This window comes from Cydia pomonella, chromosome 3 (genome assembly GCF_033807575.1).
Source record: "Cydia pomonella isolate Wapato2018A chromosome 3, ilCydPomo1, whole genome shotgun sequence".
Taxonomy (NCBI): Eukaryota; Metazoa; Arthropoda; class Insecta; order Lepidoptera; family Tortricidae; genus Cydia; species Cydia pomonella.
Genome location: NC_084705.1, coordinates 16,719,087 through 16,736,130, shown reverse-complemented (window position 1 = coordinate 16,736,130; position 17,044 = coordinate 16,719,087). Strand labels below are relative to the sequence as shown.

The 17,044-nt window shown below is 35.1% G+C and overlaps 2 protein-coding genes across 6 annotated transcripts in view; both read right to left on the bottom strand.

The window, feature by feature from the left end:
- The window catches only part of LOC133516187 (peripheral plasma membrane protein CASK), a 381,125-nt gene that overhangs the window by 187,756 nt on the left and 176,325 nt on the right, over positions 1–17,044 (bottom strand). The gene's annotated exons all lie outside the window — the stretch shown is intronic.
- Positions 1,783–5,501, bottom strand: LOC133516172 (uncharacterized). Its single transcript, XM_061848955.1, has 2 exons — positions 5,033–5,501; positions 1,783–4,945 (listed from the first exon to the last, which is right to left on the bottom strand). Exon 2 carries the CDS (start codon positions 4,200–4,202, stop codon positions 2,199–2,201), a length of 2,004 nt encoding a protein of 667 aa, XP_061704939.1. The 5' UTR covers positions 4,203–4,945; positions 5,033–5,501; the 3' UTR covers positions 1,783–2,198.

Below are 17,044 nucleotides of genomic sequence, written 5' to 3'. Positions count from 1 at the left end.
GGGCATAATTGTATCCCAATAAATTCTTTTGGATTATAAGAACATGTTAAACTACTTTTAGGGGACCTGTAATGACCATATTTTTATAAATATTGAATTTAAAATATCTTTTGGCACACGTCACGTGACCAAACTCGAAACGTCATTGAAGATTCTGATGACGTCACAACTCTCGGATTGACACTGTTGACAGTTAGGCGATTAACAACAAATGACAAATATCAGTTGACAGTTCGTATCTTCTACGTGTGTATGTAGTTATGTGTCAAACCATAAACTGTGACGTCACACAATTTTCAAAGAGCGTTTTGGGCGCGAAAGCATCTGTCAAAATATATTTTGTTAATTTAACATATTTAAAGCCGTTTTTAGTATAAAAGCTGAATTTTAAGGCAACTTTTAGCTAATATAGAAAGTAATACAAGCGTTTCAAAAAATTGGAATACGATTCTCTTTTAGGCCCCAATTCATTATAGATACGACGAGATAAGCGTTATGTGTGGTATATAATTATAGCTCACAAATCCACCACATTATGTCATTTTTTATTTTTTCGGTAGCATTTGTTTTAACGGAAATAAAGAGGTTGCAAATCGAGTAACAGAACTTCAGAACAGATATCATTTGATATTTACCAATCGCTTTTCGGTGAAGGAAAACATCGTGAGGAAACTGGACTAATCCCAACAAGGCTTAGTTTTACCCTCTGAGTTGGAAGGTCAGATGGCAGTGGCTTTCGTAAAAACTAGTGCCTACGCCAAATCTTGGGATTAGTTGTCAAAGCGGACCCCAGGCTCCATTGAGCCGTGGCAATATGCTGGGACAACGCTAGGAAGAAAGAAAGAAATCGAGTAACAGAATTTAGTAACCAACTAGGTATAATAGTTATGATGTAAATGTCCATATCAATATCATGTTGGAGTCATATATTAGCCAACTAATTATTCAAGATCAATACACTTAGCTCCCTTAGGTATTCGCCTAAGTACAATCTCGGGCAAAATTGAGTTTTATAAAAGTGAACTAGTTTCTAGGTCATATTTTCTATGAATTGGTCATTTTTGTAGACTCCAATTCAGAGATGGGCAAATCGTAATCGATTCCTGATTCCACGATTACTTGATTTTACTTTGTAATCTACTACTAGGTGTCAGATTACTTGTAATGTAATCAAGTGAAACGGTAAATTACCATTACATATTATGGAATCAGTAATCATCTATACAAATATTACCATTACTAATAATTGGGAATCATTGTCGATTGCAAATTACTGGAATTGTTGACTTGATTACTTCCAGATTACTTCTATATGTTAAGTGTCTTTTAAACGAAGTTTTCTCAAACATACAATTAAATATCGTGTTGACTGATTCGCATACGTGGCATCCGAATTTAGGGTCAATTTTAAGATCCAAGATGGCAGCAAATTTTTTTGCAATATTCTTTATTATACTCGTTTTCGACTAATTCGTATACAAAATGGATAGGTAATATAGGTATATTTTATGCAATTCCGTCCGTGCATTCTGAACTCATAATATGAATTATGATTCACAATGTGTAAGGCCGACCTAAGGGTTCCTGGTTGACTTGCGTGACCCTAAAAACGTGCCGCCATCTTAGATTTCAAAATGGACCCTAAATTCGGACTCTACTTAAGTATGCGAATTTTTGAGAAAACACTATACAAATCTCGGCGAGAAAAAAAGGATTGCTCAAAGAAACTCAAGATATTCCTGATTCCACATCCATCACACAACATGTATGAAATAAAAATAGTTTCTTCAATCATAAATATTAGTTTTATTTATTGTACTCAACTAAATAAAATTAAAATAAACTTGTCGCTATTACTTAAGCTTTAAATTAAATATGCGTAATTAAAATTAAGTACGGCTTTAAAATTTATCGTTTAACCCTTTAGTGGGTAACGGCAACGGTAACGCCTTGACTGTACTTGCAGTCGAGTTCATAAATATATGAGCATTTTCCATAAAAAAAAGGTTTTCCTAAAGTATAATTATGAATGATGAACTTTCCCATGTACATTTATTTGTGAAGCCCTGGCAATACTCATATATTTATGAACTCGACTGTACAATATCTTTCATTACAAAAGAGTGAGGTGGGTCCAGACACAATTGACAATATGAATTATCGGTCAGGTACAAAGCTAAGTGAATTATTTCTTAGATTTAAGAATGTTTTTCATTATTCAAGTTGGCTTTTAATATAACTCGTCGCTCAAAGTTCTCGTCTGTTAATCGGTTGCTTTTTGGAGTATTTGTCATAGTCGCATAAGAGAACAGTCGTTCTACGGGAGCTGAAGAGGTCAGAGGTGTATTATACTTCAGAAAAACTTTTTTTATCTCAGGATATTTGTTCAGGATATCTAATGACCGTGATGTATCTGATAGATATCCTAATATACAATATTCTGCTCTGATTGAGTGTCCGCCGCTGCCGCCGCTAGTGTTGCTGTCACTATTTGAATTACTGAAATCGTAAAACGCGTCATCAAAGTCATGTGTATGTTGAAATATCTCAGGCTCGATATTTGAATGATGTTGAGATTCCTCCGATACAGCCGTCAAAAACATATTTTTTAACCTAGCGTGATGTTCGGAATCCACGCATTGGTACCATGAGTTCTTGAACCTGGGATAGCTGTGAGCGGCGATAATTGCTTTTTCTGCTGCAGGTCCTGTAAGTTTCAATAAATCGTCGAAACGACTCTGCACTTGTTTTAATAATTGAACCGCAATTGGTTTACAATATTGATAATTGTTTTGCTGTAGGGCATGTACTTTTTTTTTAAGCATCAGTAGTGTTGGTAGCAATAAACCGTAATAGGTATTATTTTCTCCTTGAAGAATATCCAGTACTGCTGCTACGGGTTTCAAACAAGACAGATATTCTTCTATATAATTGAAATCTGTATTACGCAGCGGATTTTCCAAACCGAGCCCTTCATGTAGAACACTGTTTTTTTCTTTAATCGATAAAATTTGCTTTAGGGCATCATACATACTGTTCCAACGAGTTTCGCCTGGTCGACTAAGATTATGTCCCAATATATTTTGGATGATTTCAGAGCTTTTGGGACGATTCGCCATTTTCCAAAGACGATTACATTTATCTATTACACTCTTATGAATGTTGGACAGAGCAGTGTCAGTGGTAAGTAAATGTTTTAAATCTGTTGTGGCTATCAGATTCAAAGTATGGGAACAGCATCGCATATGATACGGTAGCAGTGCATGATCATTTAAAAAGTCAATACAACCTTTATTTGAATCTGAAATCATCAAGGGCTCTTCTTCGATATCATCATTAGAGACATTAGAAACGGTCTCACAATTGTCATTTGTTTCTATGCTACCTGGGTGAACTCCGAATTCTTTAAAAGCCTTAACAAAATTGCTACCATTATCTGTAGTAATAGCAACAATCTTAGGCAAATCTAAGTCAAATTCATGTAAAATGTCTCTTAGTAGATTAGTTATGCGTTCATAATTATGCACTCCCGGGAATCTCCGACATGCCAATGCCCTCGATGATCTTAGAAAAGTATCAGGATCGATCCAATGTGCCGTCAGGCCTAAAAAACTTCTTTTCCGGCTGGACCAGATATCTGCAGTTGCACAGATAAAATTTACCCTGCTCATTAAATCTTTAATTACTTTAACTTGATCATCATAATGTTGATTTATACGACGGGTCAAAGTTGTACGACTCATAATAGTCAATCCCAAACTGTCGACATGCAGTCTCTTTAAGATTCGAATGAAATGTGGATCTTCTACACAACTGAGTGGTATCATCGAATGTAAAAAAAATTTTACTACGTCGCTATCAAACTCTTCTTGAGAGTAAGAGCTGCTAGTTTTAAGCACTTGACGATTTTGAACTGATGTTGATTGCGGCTTTTTTCTTTTCTTCTGTATGCAATATGATTTGTATTCTTCAACACAGTCAGGTCCATGTTTTCTCTTCAGGTGTTTAATGAAGTTGGAAGAGCATTTTTTATAGCCTTTTACTTCAACGTTTAATGGTAAACATTTCACGCACGCTGCCACAGTGGACGAATTTGTTGTTTTAGACGTAATTTTGGAAAAAAACGTACCATCAAATAAAATTTCAGATTCGGAACTTGAGGCTGATGTTTCTTCGCCGACAGCTGGTGAATCCAAATCCATAGTGGAGTTATGGGATGGATTTATAAATTGGACTATTGGATTGTAAACCCGCTGAAGTGTAGTTACATTTGTCAAGTTCAATTGACATTGTCAGTGAGGCATATTATAATATTTTAGTAGGACCTCTTCAACGTTATCTAAATAGGTCTGATAACACAATTATAGCGGCAGAGACGATTCAAAAACATTATGCACTACATCTGTACTCTGTACACTTCCTTGGGAATTATAATCTGGTATCTGAAGTGTTTATTTAACACGTTCACTGCGGGAAAATCTTCAAGTTCGAGTACAGGTACAGGTGTAATGAATTATACTTACTTTACTATCGTATATTGATGAAAATTAATAAAATTTACCCTATCTATTTTAATTTGCTTTAGGACTCTCCCTGAAATAGTTGACAAGGCACGAATAATTTCCATAAAATACGACGGGAAAACATTATTTACTAAAATCGTCTGCATATTTTTCAATTTTATTTACAGCCTCAAACCAAAATGTTTCAAATACTTGTGGAGGTATCTTCAATAGTTGTTTTCTTAAATGTGATGGCTGTGTAACACATGTGCAATTATCATCTCTTAGGTCTTTATTGTAACGAAGGCCCTTTTCTTGGTGTTTTCGAAATACCTCCATTACTTCTTCCCAACAATCTTCAAAATCTAAAAAGTGTTTTCGTTTGAACATCACCTTCAGGCACCTCTCACGAAAATTTAGCAGACAGCAGCATAAATTGGGCTCTGTAAAATAAACAGGTACCTAACATAAATAAACATGACCTTTTTATGGTTTTAAAAATAATAACTATTATTTGTTTTATATCTTACCGTAATTGGCATTTCCTTGACGAATTTTGGTTATTTCTAATTTTGCCTGAAGTTCCATTTTAAAACATCGAAATTCCTCCACATCAATCATGCATGTCATTGTGTTATAAATATTAACCCAATTTTTAAGATTCAACACCAAAATTTAATGTGAAAGTGAAATGCTAGAATGACATGTAGACCAAAAACAATTTTAGTGACATTAACAAAATTATAAAATAAGGTTTGCCAATTAAGTAATAAGCCTGGAATTGAAGTAAAGTAATTCAGATTACTTAAGTACTTGATTACCGAGGAATCAATATTACAGTAGTGGATTACAATACCGATTCCAAAGGAATGGATGACAGACGTAATCAAAGTACAGTATTACATTAATTTTGATTACCCAAATAATCGATTAATGAGGAATCATGATTACTGGAATGTAATCGTGTAATTAATTCCAAAAGGAATCGATTACGTCCAACTCTGCTCCAATTACAGTTACATTTTTCCTGGTTTTTCGCGGACCAGAATATCGATGATTTTTGCAACTTGATTTAGACGTTGCTATCATTTTCAATCCAAAAACACATAAAATCACAATTCAGAACATGCGGCAGCGTTGTTTTCTATCAAGTACCTCAAGCACCAGGGCGGCTACCGGGAAAATCGAAATTCGCCAATTTCGGGCATTTTTCTCTGTCACTCTAATTACGTCTTAGTGAGAGTAAAAGAGAAAGATCCCCGCAATTTGCGAATTTAGGTTTTCGCAGTAGGCCCCCATTCCTGTCAAGTTTCAGCAGTGTTGCCAGGTGAGCGGAAGAGAATTATCGTACTTGAGTGTCAATATTATTGTACCGTTGAAAAAAATATCGTACGCCAATCAAAAAGGCAGCCCCTAAAAATGTCTAGCAAAATAAGCTTAAATTTCCAATTAATAATAAAAAAAAGACAAATTCGTCTAAATTGCGCAAAAAATCTGTTTATGTTTGTGTATTTTTGGGATAGACTGAAACGGTATACAGGAAATTGAGACATTTTAAACTTTAAACTTACACCAAGGAGCCGAACACCCAAAAGATACTAATTTTAGCCTATTTCTGAGAGAAAGTGTCATATTTTGCTTCAAATTACTAGACTTTTAAGGTGGCATCATCCAAGGGCTGAAATTATAGTTCTTTAGTGTACGATAATGCTCTTTGGAACATTACGTCATACCGGGGCCCAAATTATCGTACATGTACGACAATTATCGTACGTCTGGTCACACTGAGTGTCAGTGTCGACAGAGTCAGCTAAAAACGCGTCAAACATCGCAACGTCGCGCCGATGGCCGCCCGAGGCATGGAGTGGCAACGCCGCAATGTATTTGTACACGACATTTGACACACACACTTGAGTAAAATTTATAAAAATATAACGTTGATTATTGCATGATTTCTGTATGAAACAAAGTTTTTATATTAATTTAGCGCAAATGAATATTCGAAAGTAGATAGATGCCCAACTATTTATGTAATAATATTGTGTAATTAATTAATAAATAGCGATTGTTTTTTGTATGAAAATCGAACCACCTTAACATAAACGAAAAGGAGTAAAATCCAAAACCATTAAGTATCCGCTCTGATGGACAAACGTTTTGGTCCAGCGGTTTTTCTATTCGCATTTATGCAGCTCGATCGACGATATAGATTTCCGCAAAAGTGAGATAGTATTTTTATGAACTCATCATTTTTATTATATTTTAATGATTTAAATATAATTTATAGTTCCAAATTGTTACATTCCAAATACCTACCTTATATTAATCAACATTCGATAAGTCAGCGTTTTGCCTCTATGTTTCAAACACTTTCAAACAAAGCCTTAGTTATTTATATAAGAATTCAAGCCTTGGCGACCCTCTACATCTCTAAGGATAATTTAATATATATTTTTATATTTTATCTCTGACACTTAGAGACTTATACATCTCTAAAGAATTTTAGTATTTTATGGTTTTATTTTTTTATCATAGTTTCTTTTGTGTAATTTGACATTTAGAGACAGTATACATCTCTAATAAAGTATTTATTATTTCATAGATTCTATATTTGTAATTGTTTTTTTTTTTTAAATTTATTGTTTGTAAAAATGGACATGTAAAAGTGCCCCTGTGGCCATTTTGCTGAATAAATGTTTGATATTTGATATTAGATATAAGTTATTTTAATACTAAATGAAATTCAGAATTTATAAAAAAAAAAACACTAGTCCTATCAGTAAATTCGCGCTCTTACACAATTTACTACGTGATAGAACAAATATAAACAAGAACAGTATTGGGATTATATAGATGTCAGCGTCCGTTTGTAAAATCAGGTCATAAAATTTCTAGGCATATCGTGAAATGTGAAATCTCGTCAGCTGAGTCGACGGAGCCCCGCACGGGGCTCTTATTTCTGAACACATTGCCCTTCGGGCATCTTTGAAGCAACCTAACGAATCTATCCTATCTGTATATTAGTTTCATGTGACTACTTAACGTCACAACATTACACAAGAACATTACGATCAGCCGCCGATATAAATATCAACAAGTCAATAATTATAGTCTCAATACAAGCCCTATTGTGCCTTTGACAATATACCCACCGGTTGGTTTCAAACGTGGTGACACCTTGTGACAGGCTTCAGCCGGATGCCCACCTTATCAAGGTCAATATGTACTCTTAATACGAGGCATCTTCCCCGGTCGTTAGTTTGCATAAAGTGGAATCGAGATTGAACTTTACTCTAAAATACCTTTTCCTGGTTAAAAAAATTAACGACGGAGGAATAATTTATCAACATTATAGTGTTACACGCCAGGTCAATAACCCTTTTCAAAGAAACCACTTCAAGCCTGTTAAGTCTCTATACGAGTATAAAATCGAATGCTTGTATTGAAATCGTTTTAGAGCCTAATTCATCTATTGTAAAGATATTGCCTGTAACATTGAAGTAGGTTTATAAAATGTCCACAGAAAGGAAACATTCCAGTCTAGACGCTATCAGATAAAATATATTTTATGCCACGAGTTAAGTTCTCTTTGTGATGAAGTCATTAAATATAATACTTGACATAATACTTTGACGACCGGTTTGGCCCAGTGGGTGTGACCCTGCCTACGAAGCTGATGGTCCCGGGTTCAAATCCTGGTAAGGGCATTTATTCGTGTGACGAGCATGGATATTTGTTCCTGAGTCATGGGTGTTTTCTATGTATTTAAGTATTTATAAATATTTATATATTATATAATATATATATCGTTGTCTAAGTACCCTCAACACAAGCCTTATTGAGCTTACTGTGGGACTTAGTCAATTTGTGTAATAATGTCCTATAATATTTATTTATTTATTTATAATACTTATGCACCTAGACAAAAATGCCAGCAAGATTTTTCTGCTGCTTGCATAATGCTAAATTTGTTGCACCATATCGGACAATTATTCTTTTATTTATATTATTATAAAATACATAGAAATATGCGGCAGAAAAATAAAGTACATATCGATACCTCCTAAATGAGGTACTTAAGTGCAAAATCAGGATTTGCAGGAAAGCGGGAGAGAGCGGTTCAAAGGTACAACGGAACGTAACTTCCTTATTTGTTGATGTAATTCCATCCAATTTTGGATTTCTTCTAGCGAAATATCTTAAGATTTATATCATGGAATCTTAAAATTTTTCGCAGGTTATGATATAAGAGTAATTTAATACTTCAGCATACGCGTATTTTAGCGGAGCCAACAAGCTCTTGATACGTCAAAATATGTCAATTTTTAGAATATAATTTGATTCAGACTAGAATCTTATGTTACCTAATTATCAAAACATTTTAAAATTATCAAATATTGTAATTCAAATGATTATTATCAGTTTCTTTACCACGTCGACCCAGTGAATTAGTTGTATCAGTATGCCACACTTTTGGTAGCATCCTCCGCGTTAACTATATCGCGTACTGTGGTGCAAGTGACTTGCCTCTGTAAACAATGTTCGAATATATAAAATATGTTAATTGCACCAATATCGTCACTTTCATACGAAATTCAGCATATAAACTAATACGGAATTTAGTATGAAGTTTCAGTGAAAGGTATATATTGGTATTTTAATCAAAAATAACTAAAAAACGTGAAATAAAAAAAATTGTCTCTTGCCCCACTATACTTAGGAGGTATCGATATATTCCAGATTCAAAGCTAAAAACATCTCAAAAGAATCGAAATGTTAATAGAAGAGACAGTTATTGACATAAAATTATAAACGTATTTTTCGTGTTCAGTAGTCTGAATAAAAAACACCAATTACTGTCCTTCTAAAAGAGGCCGTAATGAAAATTTTAAGTGTCCTTCGTAAGGGAAATATCCCCTGGAAGGCTTGTAAATTTTAACAAAGGGAAAATTTAACGGTACAATGCCCAGGTAATTAACTAAGGTAATATTAAGGCAACACGTTTTTAACTTTGGCAAGATTTTTTTTCTTTTATATTTTGAATCGTTAAAATATTAGTACCTTTTTTATTATTTTTCAGTTTAGTATTAGGTAATACCACATACTATTGAAACTATAGAAATAAATAGATTGAACGAAAACAAATTTAAGGAAAAACCGTCTTTTTGCAAGGATGGAATGATATTGGTTTTATGGGAAATTATGGTTTATGGTTTAAGATATTTATTTCTCAAAAGATTTACATCAATCACTTACTGAGAAAACAATAATTTTGCTTAAATCTAAATAGGAGAGGGTAGCATGCAAAAACGGTGAACGACATACGTACAAAGACGCTTGGTAACAACATGCGCAATGCAATAATAATATCATTATATCAATTTAACTGGCCTCGACAGTTAAACTCGCCTAGCAAAGTATGTTTAATTTTATTTTAACTACAAATTAATCGGAATATGTATATTATATTTATATTTCCATTATTAATATATTTTTGAAAAGCCTTAGAAGATGTATGTTGTTGGTCATTTTTATGAATATTTGGTGAATAAGCAAACGGCCTAACTAGATTTATTATTCAATATGTATTGTTTTAGTGCTCTTTTGAAAACTAGCATATAACTTGGCGTCTTTGACATCTTTTGATAATTTGTTGTATAATTGAGCTCCTTCGTATATTATATTATTTTTTCCATATAATGTTCTGGGTGGTCGCAGGAGTATATTATTAGCTTGTCGCGTCAGCCTTTTTTGTACCTCGGATCTTTTACTGAACGTTATATGGCTATGTATATCTTTATATATGATTTTTCTCATAAGGATGCATGTGTTGTATACATAACTTTGGGAAATGTTTAGTATTTTTGTGTCCTCATATACAGAGCTAGTTGGTGTAAGGCGCTTATAATTAAATAATACTTTTATTATTTTATTTTGTGAAATTTGTAAGGGTTTTAAGTTAGTTTTGGCGGCCGATCCCCATATTTCTATTAAAGTACCTGGGCGACCGAGCTTTGCTCGGTTATAACTATTTAATTTTATTGTAATATGGCGGTGTATAGGTGATAATCTACATAAACTTAAAAAGTAAAATGCGAACTGACAATTATTATTATTTACAATCGATTTCAACCCTACAGCACTTGTCACAGAGTAACGCTATCTATTGTCAATTTCTCTTATTACATAGCTCATTTTTTTACTAAATTAAACTTGTCTAAAACAATAAAAATTTAAATATTATATATAAGCTTGATCATATAAAAAAAAAACAAAAGTTAGTCACCGGGCGGGATTCGAACCCGTAACACTGGTTGTTTCTTGCCGCCCGCGTCTTAACCCGCTGGACCAGACGGACAGTGGCCGGCGACAAGAAATTAGCGACCATATTCTGCGTCGAAAGAAAAACGCATGAAAACTCGAAAATACGCGTTTTTCCAAACATAAAACTAATCCAGATCGATTGTATGCCCCCAAAAACCCCCATATACCAAATTTCAGTGAAATCGTTAGAGCCGTTTCCGAGATCACAGAAATATATATATACAAGAATTGCTCGTTTAAAGGTATAAGATATTTTAGATTAGGCTTAATGAGTGAATTATAAATGGTGTATCGAACCCTTTTTGGCAAACATCGAACAATCCGTCGCAATGCACCGGTCAGTGATGTAATTTTGGAGCGTAGGAAGTCAATATGTGGTTTCCATGATAGCTTATTGTCCAGAATGAGGCCAAGGTATTTCTCCTGTTCTACTGCTTATAATGTTACATTATTTATTACTAAGGGATCATGATTATGAATAACTTCACTTAGTTTTAGACTCATTAATCGTTAACAAGTTACAAAGAAGCCATTTGTGGAGTAAATTTATACCGTCCTGTGCTTGTGCTATCAGAGTTAAAATTTTCGAGCCGATTTTTCAATTTTTATTTTTCAATATATTCCTCTCCTATGCTTTTGCACTTAAAAGATGGGTCAATAAGTTTTTTAAGACCGTCATAAAAATATGTTTTATTTTTAGTGTCAAAATGCTCTTGCACTGCCGCCTTCAACGCTTCATCGTCAGAAAATCGATATCCTCGCAGATCTTTTTTAAGATTTGGGAACAAAAAAAAGTCGCTTGGGGCTAAGTCTGGACTGTATAGCGTGTGGGTTATAGTTCCAAATCCGGATTCTCAAGCCACAGCCTTAGCACTCTGAGCAGTATGGACAGGAGCATTGTCATGCGGAAGCAAAACACCCCTAGTTAACTTTCCCCTCCTCTTTTCTTTAATTGCTTCCCTTAATTGGCGTAGAATATTAGCGTAGTACTGCCCCGTTATATTTACACCTTTATCTTTATAATCTATCAGCAATATACCCTCACAATCCCAGAATATCGTTGCCATGACCTTACCGGCTGAAGGTAGGGACTTAAACTTTTTGGGATGAGATGTACCTTTAATGTGCCACTGCATGGATTCTTGTTTGCTCTCTGGTTCATAATGATGAACCCAGGTTTCATCCCCAGTAACAATCCTTTGAAGTATCTCATCGGGATTTTCACCACGTAAGTCAATAAATGATGTATGTGGGCTGAGAATGACAGGTTTACTCGTCAAATGTCTTCTTTACGCTGATGACCTGGTATTGCTGGCGTCATCGGGTGAAGAATTGTAGGAGATGGTAACTAGAATGCATAGCTCTTTTGAAAGGAAAGGAATGAAAATAAATGTGAGCAAGACGAAAGTAATGGTATTTGAAAAGGGAGAAAGTATGACAAACTGTGAAGTTTTGATTGGTCAAGAAAGAGTTGAACAAGAACAAGAGTTTGTGTATCTGGGAACCTTGTTCACTAGGGAGGGACGGTAAACATGATGAAGACACTGAAAGGAGAGTGAATGCTGGAAACCGTGTGAATGGGGCACTCAACGCTTTTATGAGCAGCCAGAAGGTGTCGCAAAAAGCACAGTTGGCAGTGCATAGAGGGGTGTTGGTGCCTACACTTATTTATGGTAGCGAAAGTTGGGTATGGCAGAAGAAGCATCAGAGTCAAGTGAATGCAGTGGAAATGAGAGCGTTGAGAAGTGTGTGTAGTGTAAAATTACAAGATAGAATTAGGAACAGTGTGATAAGGGAAAAGTGTGGACTGAACGAAGATGTAGTGACAAAAATTGAGAAAGGTATGTTGAGATGGTTTGGACACGTGGAAAGAATGAGTGAAAGAAGGTTAACAAAGAGAGTGTATAAGGGAGAAGTAGAAGAGGGAGCTGGAAGGGGTAGACCTCGGCGGACTTTCTCTGATCAAATCGGGGAAATCCTGAAGAAAGGCCAGGTCAAGAGCACCCTAAACCGACGAGCGTGTATGAGGAAAGTCATGAAAGTGAAGGAAGCGAAAGAGGTATGTCAGGATCGTAGCAAGTGGAAATCCGTGGTCTCTCTCTGCCTACCCCTTCGGGAAATAGGCGTGATTATATGTATGTATGTATGTATGTATGTATGTATGTAAGTCAATAAACTCGGAACAACAAGCAACTCGCGTATCTTTTTGAAGAGGCGTCAGCATTCACGGCACCCATCTTGCACTAACTTTTGACATATCAAGATGGTCGTGGATAATATCGTGTATAGTACCAATAGAAAGTTTAGTTCTTTCAGCAATTCACTTCATTCGAGTATCTTCTAATATAATTTTCTCCACTTTTTTAATATTGTCCAATGAAGTAGCTGCGATGGGGCGAGCAGGTCTAGGGTCATCTTCGATGCTCTCCCTCCCACGCTTGAATTCACTTGACCACTTTTGAACCGTAGATAGTGAAGGGGCAAACTCCCGGTAAACGGAATCCATTTTTTCTTTTATAGTTTTTTGTTTTTTTTCCCAGTTTAGTCAAGAACTTTATTACGGCTTGGTGCTCTAATTTCAGTAAAATTGCAAAATCGGCCATGGTGATGACGTTTGTTCGGCAATTGTAGAAAAACAAGAGAACATTATATTTTTTTTATTTACTTTTTTTTAATGTCAATGAATGACTCATAGTATTAAACCTAGCCAGCCAGCCAGTGGCCAGTATTAAATTAGTCACTAAAAAAGGTCGGAAGGTATCAATACTGCGAATATATTGAACGCCCCTCGTACCTATGGAGTTCAGCTTTGACAGTAAAAGTATAGGGCTCACTGTATCAAATGCCTTTTTTAGGTCAATAAAGATACCAAGTGCAATGTTTTTCTTATCTATATTTACTTTTATTTCGGTAAGAAGATCTGAAGTTGCCGAGAGGGTGTTTGACTTTGAGCGAAAACCGTATTGTTTGTCGGTGATGAAATGATTATTATTAAGATGTTCTGTTAGTCGCTGATGTATATTTTTAGGGTTCCGTAGCCAAATGGCAAAAAACAGAACCCTTATAGATTCGTCATGTCCGTCTGTCTGTCCGATTATGGGACAGCCACTTTTTTCCGAAAGTATAAGAGCTATACTGTTCAAACTTGGTAAGTAGATGTATTCTATGAACCGCATTAAGTTGTTCGCACAAAAATAGAAAAAAAAACAGTAAATTTTGGGGGTTCCCCATACTTAGAACTGAAACTCAAAAAATCTTTTTTCATCAAACCCATACGTGTGGGGTATCTATGGATAGGTCTTCAAAAATTATATTGAGGTTTCTAATATAATTTTTTTCTAAACTGAATAGTTTGCGCGAGAGACACTTCCAAAGTGGTAAAATGTGTCCCCCCCCCCCCCCCTGTAACTTCTAAAATAAGAGAATGGTAAACCTAAAAAAAATATATGATGTACATTAACTTCCACCGAAAATTGGTTTGAACGAGATCTAGTAAGTAGTTTTTTTTAATACGTCAAAAAATAATTTTTTTTTTTTTTTCATCAAACCCATACGTGTGGGGTATCTTAGGGATAGGTCTTCAAAAATGATATTTAGGTTTCTAATATCATTTTTTTCTAAACTGAATAGTTTGCGCGAGAGACACTTGCAAAGTGGTAAAATGTGTCCCCCCCCCCTGTAACTTCTAAAATAACAGAATGAAAAATCTAAAAAAAATATATGATATACATTACCATGCAAACTTCCACTGAAAATTGGTTTGAACGAGATCTAGTAAGTAGTTTTTTTTTAATATGTTATAAATGGTACGGAACCCTTCATGGGCGAGTCCGACTCGCACTTGGCCGCTTTTTTCAAATATTTTAGATGTAACCGGTAGAACCGATATGGGCCTATAATTGCCGGGGTCTAATTAATGATCTTAATCCGTACGAATTACAAATAATTGGTGATTCACATACCTGAGATGAATACGCAGTAAACAGCGAACCATTACCCTCCAACAAGCGCAGTAGAAAGGCTAATCCAGCACAATTGTTCCTTAAAAGCTTTCCCAACGCAAAGTCAATTGTTGGTGGTACGCTATAGGCTAACCCACTACGTGTATTGCCCATTCAATAGAGACCTGTTAAGTGAAGCGATAATAATTTTAAAGATCTTTTATTTTACGGTTCCCTGGCAAATTTTAATAAAATTATTTAGTAACATTAAATGTGGTGATGATATTAAGTGTATTTAGTCAATATTAACCTAACATACTTTTAAGTGGGTGGTGTGTTTTATTACGTGTCTTTCACCTTCAAATATTCAACCATTTTGATAAGTGTCGGTGCTAATCTATTAGTAGGTATTGCAAAAGTTCGACTTTTAAAAATCAATAAGAGAATAGAACTGAAGTGAAGTCACAATTGTTTGCTGCTATGTATTCAATATTTTATCTATGATTAACGCCCGTTCAAATGACGTAGGAAAATATCAGCTTGTACAAATATATTCATGATTTGCTCCTAAATTTTTTTAATCCTTAAAATACGATTGAAATCATTGAGTTAAGTTTGGATAGAATAGAATAATCCCACGTTCAACACTCTATATTCAATTTATTGCTAGAATAAATTGATTGGATTTCGATCTGGCTTCGGAGTGATGGAACGTTGAACGGTTTTTGTGCATTTGTTCCGTGCCGCTACCGTATTTTTCACTAGAATGCAGACGAGTTTAATATATTCACGGCGTTAATCATTGAATAAAACGGTTTCTCAACGGTCATAAAATCAAATTTACGGAAATACACTTAAAAAAATTATTTTTCTTAAAAATGAACGACAAAGTCGTCTTTGCCGGTTAAAAATAAGGTTGCAAATTGCGTACTTCTAAGTCACTCGAAAAAGTTAAAAACTCGATTTCACAACAGCAACGTTGCATACGAATACTATTATTTGTGGAGTTTTTAAAAAGTTCAAATGGTCATATCAATGAAGGCATGCGTCCATTAAACAGCCAAACAGATGATCCGTACTTATTATTATAATGTTGGTACTGTGGTACTTACTTTCTTACTGCTGTGGCGCAGCAATCCGATGTGGATCTTGGCCTCCGACACCAAAGCCCGCCATGCTTTTCTGTCCAAAACCGTTTCCGTCCAGTCGACGGCGCCGAGTTCGCTAAGGTCTTTTTGCACTTCATCTCTCCAGCGGTACCTAGGGCGTCTAGACGGTCTTCGGCCATTTGGAACTGCGGTACTTAGCTGTCGCAAATAGGTTGGCGTATTTTCGGAAGAAAAATACGCCAACGGCGGCAAAGCAAATCTTATCAATTGTTTTCCTGTAAAATATTTCTATTATATTTATATTTCTTGCACCATTTTTGAGAAAAACACTATATTAAACGGACTTCCAAGATCGTCCGTTTAAAATGAATCCTCAGCCAGCAAGTAGCTACTTCCGAGCTTTGACAATAATGAACTATACTTTTTTTGGCGCTTCCAGTTATTCAAAATGAAAAAAGAGGTCCACGAATTTTGATGTCACACAGAATGCGCTCTTATTTATAATAACTTTATTACTAGTAAAAGAGGACTAAGAAAATTCTTACGTCGAATTTGACAGCCGATATAGATGTACATTATGCAGTAACTCTGGTTCTTCTTCTTCTTTAAAATATGGCTTCCATCAAATCTATGATGATTTTGCCAATGTCAAATCGTTGTTCGGTAGTTACTTTTAGTGTGCTCGTAGAGCATGCCGTTGTTTGGTGTCAAAAGTTTACGTTTGACAATTCAATTCCTGGAAAATATATGACGCAGTAGCTATAGCACCAAAGAGAATAACCACTACGTTTTAAGAGACAGGACCTTCTTACTGGCCAATGGAATCAATTTGGCAGAAGTCTAGTGCAACAGCAAAGCAACAGGAGTGCCAACTTGGATGCCATAGCAAAACGAATAGTGCTGTATGCACACGTTGCCTAGCTATCGATAGTTATCAAGAGCAACACTAGTGTTACGAACAAAAAAAAACAATATTTCTACGAATAAAGCATAATGCTGCGGTACTCGGTAGTACGGGACTAAATATATAATTTTCGTTTAAGTAGGCACGAAATCTACAAATAACACAAGTTCTACGAGTATAACGTTTCCACGGTCGCATGCTTAAAAAAAGCACAGTCCGTTTCAATAAATCATTTTGCACGAATTAAAACCAATTATTGCCACA